Below are 13,243 nucleotides of genomic sequence, written 5' to 3' on the forward strand. Positions count from 1 at the left end.
GTAGAACTACCATATGATCCAGCAACTCCACTCCTGGGTATCGACCCAAAGGACAGGAGAACACTTAGCTGGAAAAGTGCTTGTTTATTGTGGTATTATTCACTATTGTTTATATCTATGTTTATTGTGGTATTATTCACTATTGTTTATATCTATGTTTACTGTGGTATTATTCACTATTGCTAAGACATGGAACCAATTCAAATGTCCACAAACAGATGAAGAGATTGGAAAAAGTGTGGCATATATATACTCTGTAGAATACTACTCAGTCATTTAAAAAAAAAAAAAAAAAAAACAAGATCCTAGCATCTGATAGAAAGTGGGCAAGCCAGGCTATGAAAAAAGAGACATTGTTTTTCTCCATTTAATATATACTGACTGTGCACATTCTATGGCAGAAACTGAGAGATTTGAGAATATGGAAGTATGGAAAATGGTTATGGATTCTGGCAACAGGGTGGGAAGAGGGTGAGAGTGTGAGGAAAGAAATTAAGGAGAAAAATAGGCAAGACATTTATGGGACACAGAAATGAATTATCTGTTGATGATACTGTGTATAGTATCCTCAACCAGACTGTTGTGAAGTATATTCATGTTGGGTAAACTCACTTTACAAGCCAAGTGATGTACAGTGATTGAATGAATAAAATGAAAGAAAAAAAGAAAAAGAGGTATGTGCATGTGAAAGTGTTTATATCCTAGAGATGCCTAGATAGTGCATACTGAATTATTGGTTAAAAGAAGAGATGAAGTGGGAGGACGGGTCAAGAACAACAACAACAAAAGAGCTGAAAATGTGATGAAGAATTTTTGTGTGCTCCTGAAATTCTATCCTATTTCTGAAAATAATTTTTGAAAGGCCATCCAATAAATTTAAAAAAAATATATTCTTCAAAAAGAGTATTATATTCCTAGGTGTTGTTTTTGACTTTTATCCTATTTGTTATCTTCTTTTAAGCTTTCCTAATCCTATGGTTTGGCGTATATCATTCATTCCAAGAAATTCTCAGTCTTCAAGTATTTCTTGTGTTTCTTTTCATCTCTTTCTGGAATTCTCACCTTTTGTAGTTCTTCCCCAAGTCTCAGATATTCTGCCCTGGGCTTTCTTGTTTTTGTTTTGCTTTTTTGTCTTCAGTCTCTTTTCTCTTAACTTTTTAGTTTTGATGGCTTTTAATGAGATATCATCAACCTTAGAGTTTCTTTCCTGTATAGTAAAAAGCTCTTCAAAAATATTCTTCATTTATGTTATAGTGGTTTTTATTTTTTAGCATTTCTTATTTGTCCTTCCTTAGAATTTCCATATCTCAGCTTACAATGTCCACTTGTTCTTGCATGCTGTCTACTTTATGCATTAGGGTCCTTAGCCTCTTAATCACAGTTGTTTTAAATTCCCAGTCTGATAATTCTAACATCATTGCCACATCTGAATTTGGTTCTGATGCTTATTCTAGCTCTTCAAGATATGCTTTCTGCCTTTTAGTATATCTTATAATTTCTTTTTTTGCTAGTCAGACATGAAGCACTGGGTAAAACAAACTGTTGTATGTGGATCTTTAGTAATATAGTGATAAAGCTGTGGAGGGAAAAGAAGAGTACTATAAGGGGTCCTCCAAAAGTTTATGGAAAATAATGTGTTATGACAAAATGATGCATGAATTTCAAAATATTCCGTACTAAAATAAACTTGTATTTTTAAAAATTTGTCATAGGGCATGTACACTTGCCAGATAGAAGGAGAAAGAAAGAAAGAAAAATTGAGAAAGCAACCCCCCATGGGGACAATCAAGCTGCAATTCCTTCTCCTCCACTTCTATCTTTTAGAATTTGGCACATGTGCACACACACATGTGCCTGGCATGTTTCTCAAGTTGCCAGGTCCAGGACTCAAACTGCACAGTGGGCTACATGGAATCCAGCTCACATAACTGCTAGGCCAGGGGCTAGCCCTAAACTTGTACTTTAATTCCAGTTTTCCACAAACATTTTGAAGTCCTATGAGTAGGCCTGAGTCTTTTAGTAAGCCTGGTACCACCTAACTGTGAACTTACATATGTTCCCTTAGTTTGAACAGGATGGCTACAGTGAACCAGAATTGAATACTTCCTTTTTTCACAGAGAGGGAAGAGTTGGCTAGAGCAGGATAGAGGTCAGTTAGGCTCCGGTTTAACAGTTTCTCCTGAGGGTAGGTCTTGTCAAGAACAGAATGGGACTCAGTTAGGATGGCAAAGGTAGTCAGATGCCACTGCATGAAGCTGGAGTTGCACAGAGGACCCAAGTTTGGTTCCCAGATCAGCCTGAATATACCAGGCATAGTGACGATGGTGATGCATGCTTACCCTAATTAACTGGGACGTTAATGTGGGAGGATCACAGCATGGAGAGACTCTGTCAAAAATATCTATCTAATCTCTGTCTCTCTCTCTCTCTGACCAACTTGTGACCTGATAAGTTAAGGCAGCTAAACTCCCTTGTGGCCAGTCTTGTAATTGGACCCAGTGGCTTGAAGAGTGCATGTACATGAGTGCCCAAAATCCTAAAAGAAAGGAGAGATAAAGAAGGGATTGTGGTGTGACAATGTCCCATGGAGAGATGATCTCTCTCTGGCAAGTGTACATGCCCTCTGGCAAATAAAAAAGAAACAAAGAAAGAACAAAAGGTGAAACAAAAACATAAAATGAAAAAAGAACAACAGAACAGAATGTTCTGATCTATTTCAAATTATTTCCCTTTCCTTTCCCTCTGCCAGAAACAGGGAATTGGACTTTTTTCCTTTCTTCCTGATATTCATTGTGGCAATCTCATCAATTTTACCTTCATGGGAAAGTGAAATTCAAAAGTGTAGGTGGTCCCCTCATAACTTGGTCTCCTTAGAGTTTTTATCTCTTAGATGTCCACATTTGGCCCCTGCCTCCAGCAATTTGCTAGGAATAGTGCAAGTTCCCCTACCACAGCATTGGGTCCTACGAGATGTTTATGTTCACAGGTAGCTGTGATTCTCTATTTTCGATTATTGTTCTCTCCAATTTGGGGGCAGTGGTCAACCCTGTGACCCTCATATCTCTGATGGATCCAAGAGTTGTTGATATTTTAATATATTCAGTCATTTAATTGTTACTAGAATGAACTGAAACCTTCCAGCTTATGTTCAGACCAGAAACTAGAAGTTACCCTTGTTTCCTCTTGTGTGTGTGTGTGTGTGTGTGTGTGTGTGTGTGTGTGTGTGTGTTAACTGAAAGAGGGTAGGTGTGATTGTCAGAGAAGGACAGAGAGAGCAAGCACCCACCAGTGGGGCATGGTCACACAGCAATCCCTTCTCCTCCATTTCTCAATCCTATTGAGATTTGGGCACACATGCCAACATGTTTTTCAAGCTGCTAGGGCAGGGATTTAAATCATGATCACACACATGGTATCTGGCTCCCTTAATCTCTAGGCCATAGGACTAGCCCTTCTTTTCTTACTCAACATTTTTTCTTTGGGTATTAGTGTCTATTTACATAGAACTCCCATCTCCCAAGGGAATCCTGGCTCTCAAGGCTCTCCTAATCTACACTGTACTACCTTTCTTCTAACTTCCAAACCTATATATTCAATTGCTTACTAGACACTGACTCCTGAATGATTTACAGGTATTTCACATTCCAAAGGTCCTAAACTAAATTTCCTCTGCTTTAATACCTTGATATATTTTTTCCTGGCATTTCCTATCACAGTAAGAGGTTACCACCATTCACATACTTAGTGGTCCATACCTTCCACCTTTACAGAAGAGGTGACATCCTACTCCTTTGTAATATCTCTGTAACTTGGATATCACTTGTCTGTCACATGTATGTTTTGTCTATACATCTGTCTTCTTGCTAGACTGAGCTGCTCAAGTATGTTTTGTATACCCCTTGTACTCTGCATAGTGCCTGGAACACAGACAGTGTTCAATAAAGTTGGAACGAAGGGACAAATTCTAATCTTTTAGTCATACTAGTAACAGTGCACACTAGTGCAGTTGTTCTCACAGTGTAATGGCCAGTAGGACTCCAAATGTCCCAAGATACATCCCTCTGATCAGTCTGATTACAAGCTGCTGAAAGAATTTGGCTATTGTGTGAATTGGAACAGTCTTTTATTACAGTTCTTAGAGCTAGCATCAGAAAAAGTAAATTTCATTTAACTAAAGATTTCATTTTAATTGTTCCTTAAGACTATTTCTAAAATAAAAACTCACAATAAAAATTAAGACTCAATAATTACTATATATTGAGGGCTTAAAGAAGTGTTAATCTATATAAAATTAAGTTACTTCTTAAATATTACACCTGGAATGTAATTCATCATTTCTTCAAAAGTCTTTTTTGCTCCTTTTTGCTTATCTTGGAGAGAGCGAGGTTCAGTGTTTTCACAGAATATAGCATCTAAAAGAGAGTAAAAAGAAATATGTGTAGAATTTTCACCTATTTATACACAAAGTATTTCTTTACAGTGGAAATATTAATAAAAATGGCCTTCAAATATTTCATGGAAAATATATATTATGAAAAAAACTACACGTAGATTTTCAAGTTGTTTGCAATAAAATAAACTAGCATTTTTTTTGTGTTTGTTTTAATTTTTATCAGTTTGTTATAGGGTGCATGTGCTAGCCAAAGACAGACAGAGAAAGGGAAAGTGAGAAATCACCTCCCAGGAGAATGGCTACGCTGCAGTCCCTTCTCTAGTCTCCCCTTGAGATTTTGGGCATGTATGAACATGTGCCTGGCGTAATTTTCAAGCCACTGGGTCTGAGACTCAAACTAGTAGTTGCCCATATGTGATCTAGATGCCTTAACCTCCACAACATCTGCTGGCCCTGAACTGATATTTAATTCCATTTTTCCATGAACTTTTTGAAGTGTCCATGTAAACCAAAGAAAACCAAGGCTTCTTACTCTTTCAGAACCAATTAAAATCACTGAGTAAGCAAAACATGAAATGAATTCATGAGAAAATACGAACCTCTGAGAAGTGTTATGAGTGAGACTAAACGGTGCTCCTGAAATAGCTGTTCCAGTTTACACTGCAGATAGTAGTCAGTATACATTTCTAGGGTGTTTTTAAAGAGGATTCGAGTTCCCATTAAGAGATGATGAAGCCAGTCAGGAACTTGGAAAACTGTTCGTCCTGAGAAGGATCAAATGGAATATTTCACTGTTCAAGATAGATATTTTTATTTTTTTAAAAAATTTGGTTTTGGAGAAGTTTTTGCTATAAGGTGCGTGTGCTTGCCAGAAAGACAGAGAGAGACAGAGAAAGCAAGAAATCACCCCCCCCCCCAGGGGAATGGCCATGCCACAAACCCTTCTACTCCATTCTCCTATCGGGATATCTTGGGAACGCACACACACGCGCCTGACGTGAATTTAAGCCACCAGGTCCGGGACTCGAACCGCAGTTGACGACATGGGAGTTCAGAGACATAGCCATTACGCCAACTGCTGGTCCCAAGATAGATATAGATATTTTTTAAAGAATTATTTAATTTTATTTATTATCATTATAATTACTTTAAAATTTTGCTATAGGGCATGCGTGCTCACCCAAGAGAAGTAAAGATATAAGAAAAGTGAGAAGGCAAGTCACCAGCTCTAGGACTAAAACAGCAGTCAGCCATGTGGGAGTCTAGCACTTTAACTACTACACTACCTCCTGGCTCCCAAGAGAAATTTTTTAACACTTCCCAACATACAAATCAGAAATGACAATGGTCAATATTTCATTTGTAAACACTAGTAATTTTTAAATGTTCACAACTAATTAAATTATATTCTTATAAAAGATTTATCTTTAGTAAAAAAAATAGTTACAATGAGGCAATATTTAAGAGCACTAATCTGCATCACAGAGGAAATAAGATTAATCTAAAATGGGTGGGTCTTGGGCTAGCTGTTGGTATGGTGGTTAGCGCAACTGGACCCTACACAGCCAACTGCATAGCTCAAGTCCTAGAGCTATAGCTGCTTGAAAAACACACCAGGTTGTGTACATGTATATCCAGAATCCTAAGAGAAAAATGGAGAAGGGACTGTGGTATGGCCATTCCTTCTGGAGGAGGTGAATGGGCATGCTTTCTAAACTTTCCCTCTTTCTCCAGCAAGCACACGCCCCCTATAAGCAGGTTAAAAACAACAACAAAAGAACACAGGTAGGTCTTAACATAAATTACTTAGCCTTACCCACATACATCAGGTAATCATAGACTCCATCTATAGTCATCACTTCCATAAAGTAGTTCTGATTTTGCTTTCTCTCTGTATTTTCAGCACGGTTTGCATTATTCTTAAACAGATCATTGAAAAGCTAAAGTAAAAATTAAAATAAGAAATATATAGCTTATTGCTTGTGGTGATGAGAATCACTTAGAAGTGACACAGAGCAAAGACATTTAAACCTTTCCAATTAAAACAGCATATCAAGTTAAGATGTGTTTCCAAATCTCCACATTTATTTTTAGTGCAATTTTAAAATTCCATTAAAATACATGTCCTCCCCCAAATGTTACATTAAAAACTGCATTCATATTGAAAACAATTCATTACCCACAAAATATACCTCCTTTGTTTTTATATATCAAAAGGAGAAAGTAACAAATAAAGATATTATTAATAGCTAAATTTAAAAGTAACACGATTTAAAGACTGTAAATTACTATCAAATTAATAAGTAGAGATGAAAATTCAACTTTAAGCCAAGTTTATTTGGACAATAATATTCAGAGTCTATTATCCATAATAATAGTCAAATATATCTTAGGTAACAAATTTTAACAAAGGCATTATTTCATTTATTCATATACCCTTCCAATAAACATTTATTAAGTTCATTCTGTATGAAATAACATGCCAAGAACAGGGAATAGAAAGATAAATCAGTGTCCTCCAAGAAATTTAACATTTCTTTTTTTTTTTTTTTTGAGAGGTTTTTGCTATAGGGCACGTGCACTTGCCCGAAAGACCGAGACAGAGAGACAGAAAAGAAATCCCCCCGCAGAGGGGATGGCCACACCGCAATCCCTTCTCCATTCTCCTCTCAGGATCTTGGGCACGTAAGCACACGTGCCCAGTGTGAAGTTAAGCCACTGGGTCAGGGACTCGAACCACAGTCGATTACATGAGAGTCCAGTGACATAGCCATTATGCCATCTGCTGGTCCGAAATTTAACATTTTTAATAGAAATAAAACAGACACTACAAGGGAAGTAATGCATAGAAGACTGTGGAAGAAAGTGTATTTAATTTTACTTGAAGATGAATTTTTAACTTGTCCTAAAAATGTTTCATGAGAACAGGGACTGTATATCCTTCTTGGATAATATTCTTCATCCTTTTGTCAGATATTCTTAACCAGAGGTATAGGTTTACAATATTTTTCTGGGCCACCAGGTGGCATGGAAGTTAAGGTGACTAGATCTCACATGGCCAACTGTTCAGTTTGAGTCCCAGACCTAGAAGACTGAAAAATACGCCAGATGTGTGTGCATATGTGCCCAAAATCTAGAGAGGAGAATAGAAGAAAAGGGATCATGGGACGGTCATCTCTCCTGGGGGGTAATTTCTCACCTTCTCTCCCTCTCTTGCTCTCTTACACTTTTTCTTTCTTCAGCAAGTACACATGACCCCTTATAGCAAACTAGAAAAATGAAAAATTAATTTCCCCCAACCTAAGTAACAAGAAAAAGACTCTCCTTCCTGATAAATTTCCCCTATTCTTCTACATTCTTTTTTTTTTTTTTCTGGAGAGGTTTTTTTCGCTATAGGGTGCGTGCGCTCGCCAGACAGAGAGAGACATAGAGACAGAAAGCGAGAAATCACCCCCTGGGGGGATGGTCACGCTGCAATCCCTTTTCCTCCATTCTCCTCTTGGGATCTTGGGCACGCACGCACACGCGCCCAACGTGAGTTTTAAGCCACTGGGTCCGAGACACGAACTGCAGTCAATTACGTGGGATTCCAGCGACATAGCCATTACGCTAAACTGCTGGTTCCCTTCTACATTCTTTTTTAATTGACAAAGGACATATGCACCCACTTGAAACAGAGATACTGAGAGACACAGAGAGAGTGAGAAAAAGCAATCCCAGTGGGGCATGGTCATGTCACAAACCCGTCTCTTCAATTTCTCTACCCTGTTGGGATTTGGGATGTGCACACTTACGCACACACACACACCCTGTGTGTTTATCAAGCCACTAGGCTAGGACTCATATCATAGTTGGCCATGTGGGATCTGGCTCCTCTAACACAGCAAGCCAGAGGGCTGACCCAACTCTTCTGTATTTGTAGATAAATATTTTCATTAGAAAATAAAGCTGATAATGTTATATCATACATAACAGATATACAAATAATTGTGAGAATATTATGAATCATATATGCCTATAAGCTAGAAAACCTGAATGAGATGAACAAATTTCTGGACACATATAAGCTACCTAGATCAAACCAGGAAGAAACAGAAAGCTTAAACAGACCAATAAAAAGCAGTAAGTTTGAATCAGAGATAAACAGCCTCCTCACAAGGAAAAGTCCAGATCTCAAAGGCTTTACTTTTGAATTTTACAAAACTTTTAAAGAAGAGTTAACCCCAATTCTCTTCAAGGTATTTCTAAACGTTTAAAAGCAAGGAAATCTTCCAAATTCATTTTGCAAAGTCTCTATCACCTTGATACCAACAGCAGACAACGATAAAACAAAAATAAATAAATAAATAAATACATAAATAAAACTACAGATCCATATCCCTGATGAATACAGAAGAAAAAATCCTCAACAAGGTACTAGCAAACTGAATCCAACAGCATATTAAACAGAGTATACACTAGGACCAATAGGTGGCATGGTGGTTAAGGCACTGAACTCACACAGTCGATTGCAGCTCAAGTTCCAGACCAAGCTGTGGCTTGAAAATCACTCCAGGGGTGTTTGTGTGCACGCATGGCCAAATCCCAAGAAGAGAATGGAGGAGAAAAGAACTGCAGTGTGGCCATCCCTACTATGAGGGTGATTTCTCACTTTCCCTCTCTCTCTGTCTCTCTAGTGTGAGTACATGCCCTATGGCAAAACCTTAAAAATAAAAATTTAAAAAAAGATTATATATTATGACCGGTAGGTTTTATTCCAGGGATATAAAGACAATTTAACATACATAAACAGGGACCAGCAGATGGCAAAATGGTTATGTTGTTGGACTCTCACAAGGCTGACCACAGTTCAAGTCTGAGACCCAGTGGCTTGAAACTAACGCCAGATATGTGTGCGTGGGGGACCAAAATCCAGAAAGGAGAGTGGAGGAGAAGGGACTGTGGTGTGGCCTTCCCCCTGGGGGCTGATTTCTTGCTTTCTGTCTTTCTTGTCTTTCTCTGTCTCTCCAGCAAGTGTACATGCCCTATAGCAAAATCTCTCTAAAAAAAGAAAAAATAAATACATGAAACAATAAATGTAATATAAAATGTTAACAGAAAGAAAGATAAAAACCTACGATCATATTGGGCTAGCAGGTGACACAGAGATTAAGGTGGCTGGATCTCATATGACCAATTTCATGGTTTGGCTTGAGAACTGGACCTGGTGGCTTGAAAAACATACCAGGTGTGTGTGCACATATGCCCAAAAATCCCAAGGTGAGAATGGAAAAGAGGGGACTACAGCGTAGTCATCTTTCCTGGGGGAGAGGAGGTTATTTCTCTCTTTCTATCTCTCTCTGGTAAGTGGATGTGCCATATAGCAAACTAAAACGAATAAAAAAAAAAAAAAAAAAAAGAAAGGAAAAAACTGATATGATCATGTCAATTGATGTTAAATGGCATTTAATAAAATAAAATACAACATCCTTTCCTGATTAAGACTTGGCAAATTATGTCTAGAAGAGACATTCCTCAACACTGTAAAAGCCACACATGACAAATCCTCTTAAGTCTCATGGCCTCACATTTCACTTGCATGCACAAAAATCTATAGCATTTTTATATACTAATAATGAAATGATTGAAGCAGAACTAAAGAATGTAATCCCATTTGTAATAGCGAAAAAATAAATAAAATAAAATAAAATACCTAGAAATAAACCTAGCCAAAGGGGTGAAAGACCTCTATACAGAAAACTATAAAAAATTGAAAAAAGAATTGCCCATGGTTATTAAAATATTATTAACATGGGACCAGCAAGTAGTGTGGTGGTTGAAGCACTGGATTCTCACATGGCCTACTATGGTTTGACTCCCAAACCTAGTGGCTTGCTTTTTCACTTTCCTTCCCTCTCTCTCAGTCATTCTCTGGTCAAATTAAAAAAAATAATAATAATTTAAAAATATATTATTAACACAACAGTGCAAGTTAAAAACACAACCCTATTCTCTCATATCTGGCACCTCCAGAAAACAAGTGACTTTCCCTTCTTCCTGACTGTAATATGAAATATACCTAACGTTGGACTGTATGTGACAAAGTTACCAATTTAAGCCAATAGTTGTCTCTTGTTATTTTGTAAAGTAGCTGAATGTTAAAAAATAAATTTCAAATCATTTGGGCTTGTATGCTTTTACAGGATAGCTCCACATATGGATGGGTACGTGTATCTGGGGAAGGACTTCAATGTATCTGTTATTGATCTTATTGTCAATTGACCTACCTACCTATTCATTTAAATAGTGACAATTTTGTTCATTATTGCTACATCTACTGTGGAGATTCAAATAGTATTTGTATCAGTGCCTGAGATTGCCTGAGATTGTTTCTCTTCAAATATAATGAGAGATGGCAGCAACAGAATATTTTTGTAAAATGGAAAAAAAAAAAAAGTAGTAATATAATTAAATCTAAGAAAGACAGGGAGAAAACAACCCAACCACCTAATAAAATAGCTATTATAATTCTGAGTATTCACTTCTAGTCTATGTACATAGCTGTAATCGATGGGGCTCAAAAAATACCATGCCCTACTTTTTTCACTTAGCTCCCTATCAAATACCTTTACACTGCTTTACAGTTCTCTTAAATATAAGGGGTCTTCAAAAATTCATAAAAAATGCAAATTACAGAAAAATTACACAGGGATTTAAAAAATATATGTACCAAAATAAACTTGTATTTTAAAATTCAATTTTCCATGAGCTTTCTGAAGTTCCCTCATATAATTTTAACTGGTGAAAATAGTTCTTGAGGAGGCGTTCCTTAAAATAATCATTCTTGTGGGATCAGCAGATGGCGTAATGGTTATGTTGTTGGACTCCCACGTAGTCAACCATGGTTCGAGTCCCAGACCTGGAGGCTTAAAGCTCACGCTGGGCACATGTGCGTGCATGCCCAGAATCTTGAGAAGAGAACAGAGGAGACAGGATTGTGGCACGGCCATCCCCTCTGTGGGGTGATTTCTCACTTTCTGTCTCTCTGTTTCTCTATCTCTCCTGTGAGCACATGGGCCCTATGGCATAAACCCTCTCCCACAAAGAAAAATAAATTCTTGTAACAGAATTTCATGTTATTCACAATTTTTCATTTTTATAAATAATAGTTAAATAAATATCCTCATACATTGTAAATTAGGTTCTTCTAAAAGAAATTCCTAGTATTTGGCCACAAATCAAAGAGCATAAACACCTGATAGATTTTTGTTACACAGTACCAAATTCCTTTCCTAAAAGGCTGGGGCTATTTATAAGCCACCACTGAAGTAAACTTCCTATGTTAGCAAACTCTCCTAAACTATAGTACAGACTTAACTCCTTTGGACCAAAATTGAAAGTCCATGGTAATTCCTTCTTCCTGAAATTTCCCAGGGTTAATCTTCTATAATCCAACTCATTAGGCCTTTCATATGCTATCACTCACAAAAATTTGCATATATAGGGAACCAGCAGTTAGCGTAATGGCTATGTCACTGGACTCCCACGTAGTTGACACTGCAGTTCGTGTCCCGGACCCAGTGGCTTAAAACTCACGCCAGGCACGTGTGCATGTGTGCCCAGGATCCCAAGAGGAGAATGGAGGAGAAGGGATTGCAGTGTGACCATCCCCCCGGGGGGTGATTTCTCACTTTCTGTCTCTATGGCTCTGTCTGTCTGGCGAGCACACGCGCCCTATAGCAAAAATAAAAAAAAAGCATATATAGTAAAAACCACCTAAAAAGAATTTCATATGCTGGACCCATAGCCTGGTGGTTAAGGGAGCCAGATCCCACATAGCTGACTGCGAGTAAGGTCCTGGCTCTGGAAGTTTGAAAAAGATTCTGAGCATGTTTCTGTGTGTGTCTAAAACCCAAAAAGATGAAAGAGAAGGGACTGCCATGTGACCACTGAGGGGGTGCTTTCTCTCTCTCTTTCTGACTCTGGTGACAGCATGCATCCCCTGGAAATTAAAAAACAAAAATAAAAACAAAATGAAACAAAAAAACCTAAGAATTTCTTACATCTTTCAAACAATTTTGAGTTTTGAATACAAAGTATATTCAGCACAACAATCCTAAGAGGACAGGTATTACCAAGACTGATGAGCTGCACTTGTGACTGTTTCTTGGGAGACAGAACTATTACTGTGGATGGCTGAGATTTAATCTGAGAACCACACAGATGAGCAGAGGGGAGGAAAAAGTTAAGGCCCATATCTCAACTTCTCCTCTTAAACGTTTCATCCTTTTTATTTTATATTGATACATAATAGAATTTTTGTTTTCAATAAAGATAAATGTAGGTGCCTTTGGGTTGTGTGCTAGATCCCCCATGGCCGACTAAATAATCAAGTCCTGGACCCAGCAATTTGAAAAACATACCAGGCACATGTGCATGCATGCCCAGGATCCCAAGAGGAAAACAGAGGAGAGGGGATTGCAGTGTGACTATGCAACCTGGGGGTGATTTCTTGCTTTCTGTCTATTTCTCTGTCTTTAGAGCATGTCAGCAAGTGCACATGCCCTAAAGCAAAAATCTCTCTCTCAAAAAAAATTAAGTTACAATAAAAAAAATAGACTCAGAGAGGGCCAATCCGTGGCCTGGTTGTTAAGAAAGTTAGAACCCAGGGGCCAGTAGGTAGCATGGTGACTAAGGCACCAGATGGGTGACCACGGTTTGAGTCCCGGACCTAGTGAAGCTTCCCATTTCCCCCCTCTCTCTCTCTGGTCAGATTAAAAAATAATAATAATGAATACATTTTTTAAAATTATTATTTATTGGGACCAGCAGTTAGCGTAATGGCTATGTTGCTGGACTCCCACTTAGTTG

General features: G+C 37.8%; 1 protein-coding gene across 8 annotated transcripts in view; it reads right to left on the minus strand.

Annotated features, from left to right (window-relative positions):
- SNX14 (sorting nexin 14) overlaps positions 1–13,243 on the minus strand; it is a 111,064-nt gene that overhangs the window by 8,092 nt on the left and 89,729 nt on the right. For 5 of the 8 annotated variants that reach the window (XM_006143375.3, XM_006143377.3, XM_006143374.3 and 2 more), the window contains 3 exons: positions 6,210–6,333; positions 4,993–5,157; positions 4,317–4,412 (listed from right to left, as the gene is read on the minus strand). In XM_006143375.3, the coding sequence (XP_006143437.1) occupies positions 4,317–4,412; positions 4,993–5,157; positions 6,210–6,333 (385 nt within the window). The remainder of the gene's footprint in view (positions 1–4,316; positions 4,413–4,992; positions 5,158–6,209; positions 6,334–13,243) is intronic. The other 3 variants (XM_014585880.2, XM_027769908.1, XM_006143378.3) reach the window with 2 other exon arrangements.

The sequence above is a fragment of the Tupaia chinensis genome, unplaced genomic scaffold, assembly GCF_000334495.1.
Source record: "Tupaia chinensis unplaced genomic scaffold, TupChi_1.0 Scaffold000097_1, whole genome shotgun sequence".
Lineage (NCBI taxonomy): Eukaryota > Metazoa > Chordata > Mammalia > Scandentia > Tupaiidae > Tupaia > Tupaia belangeri.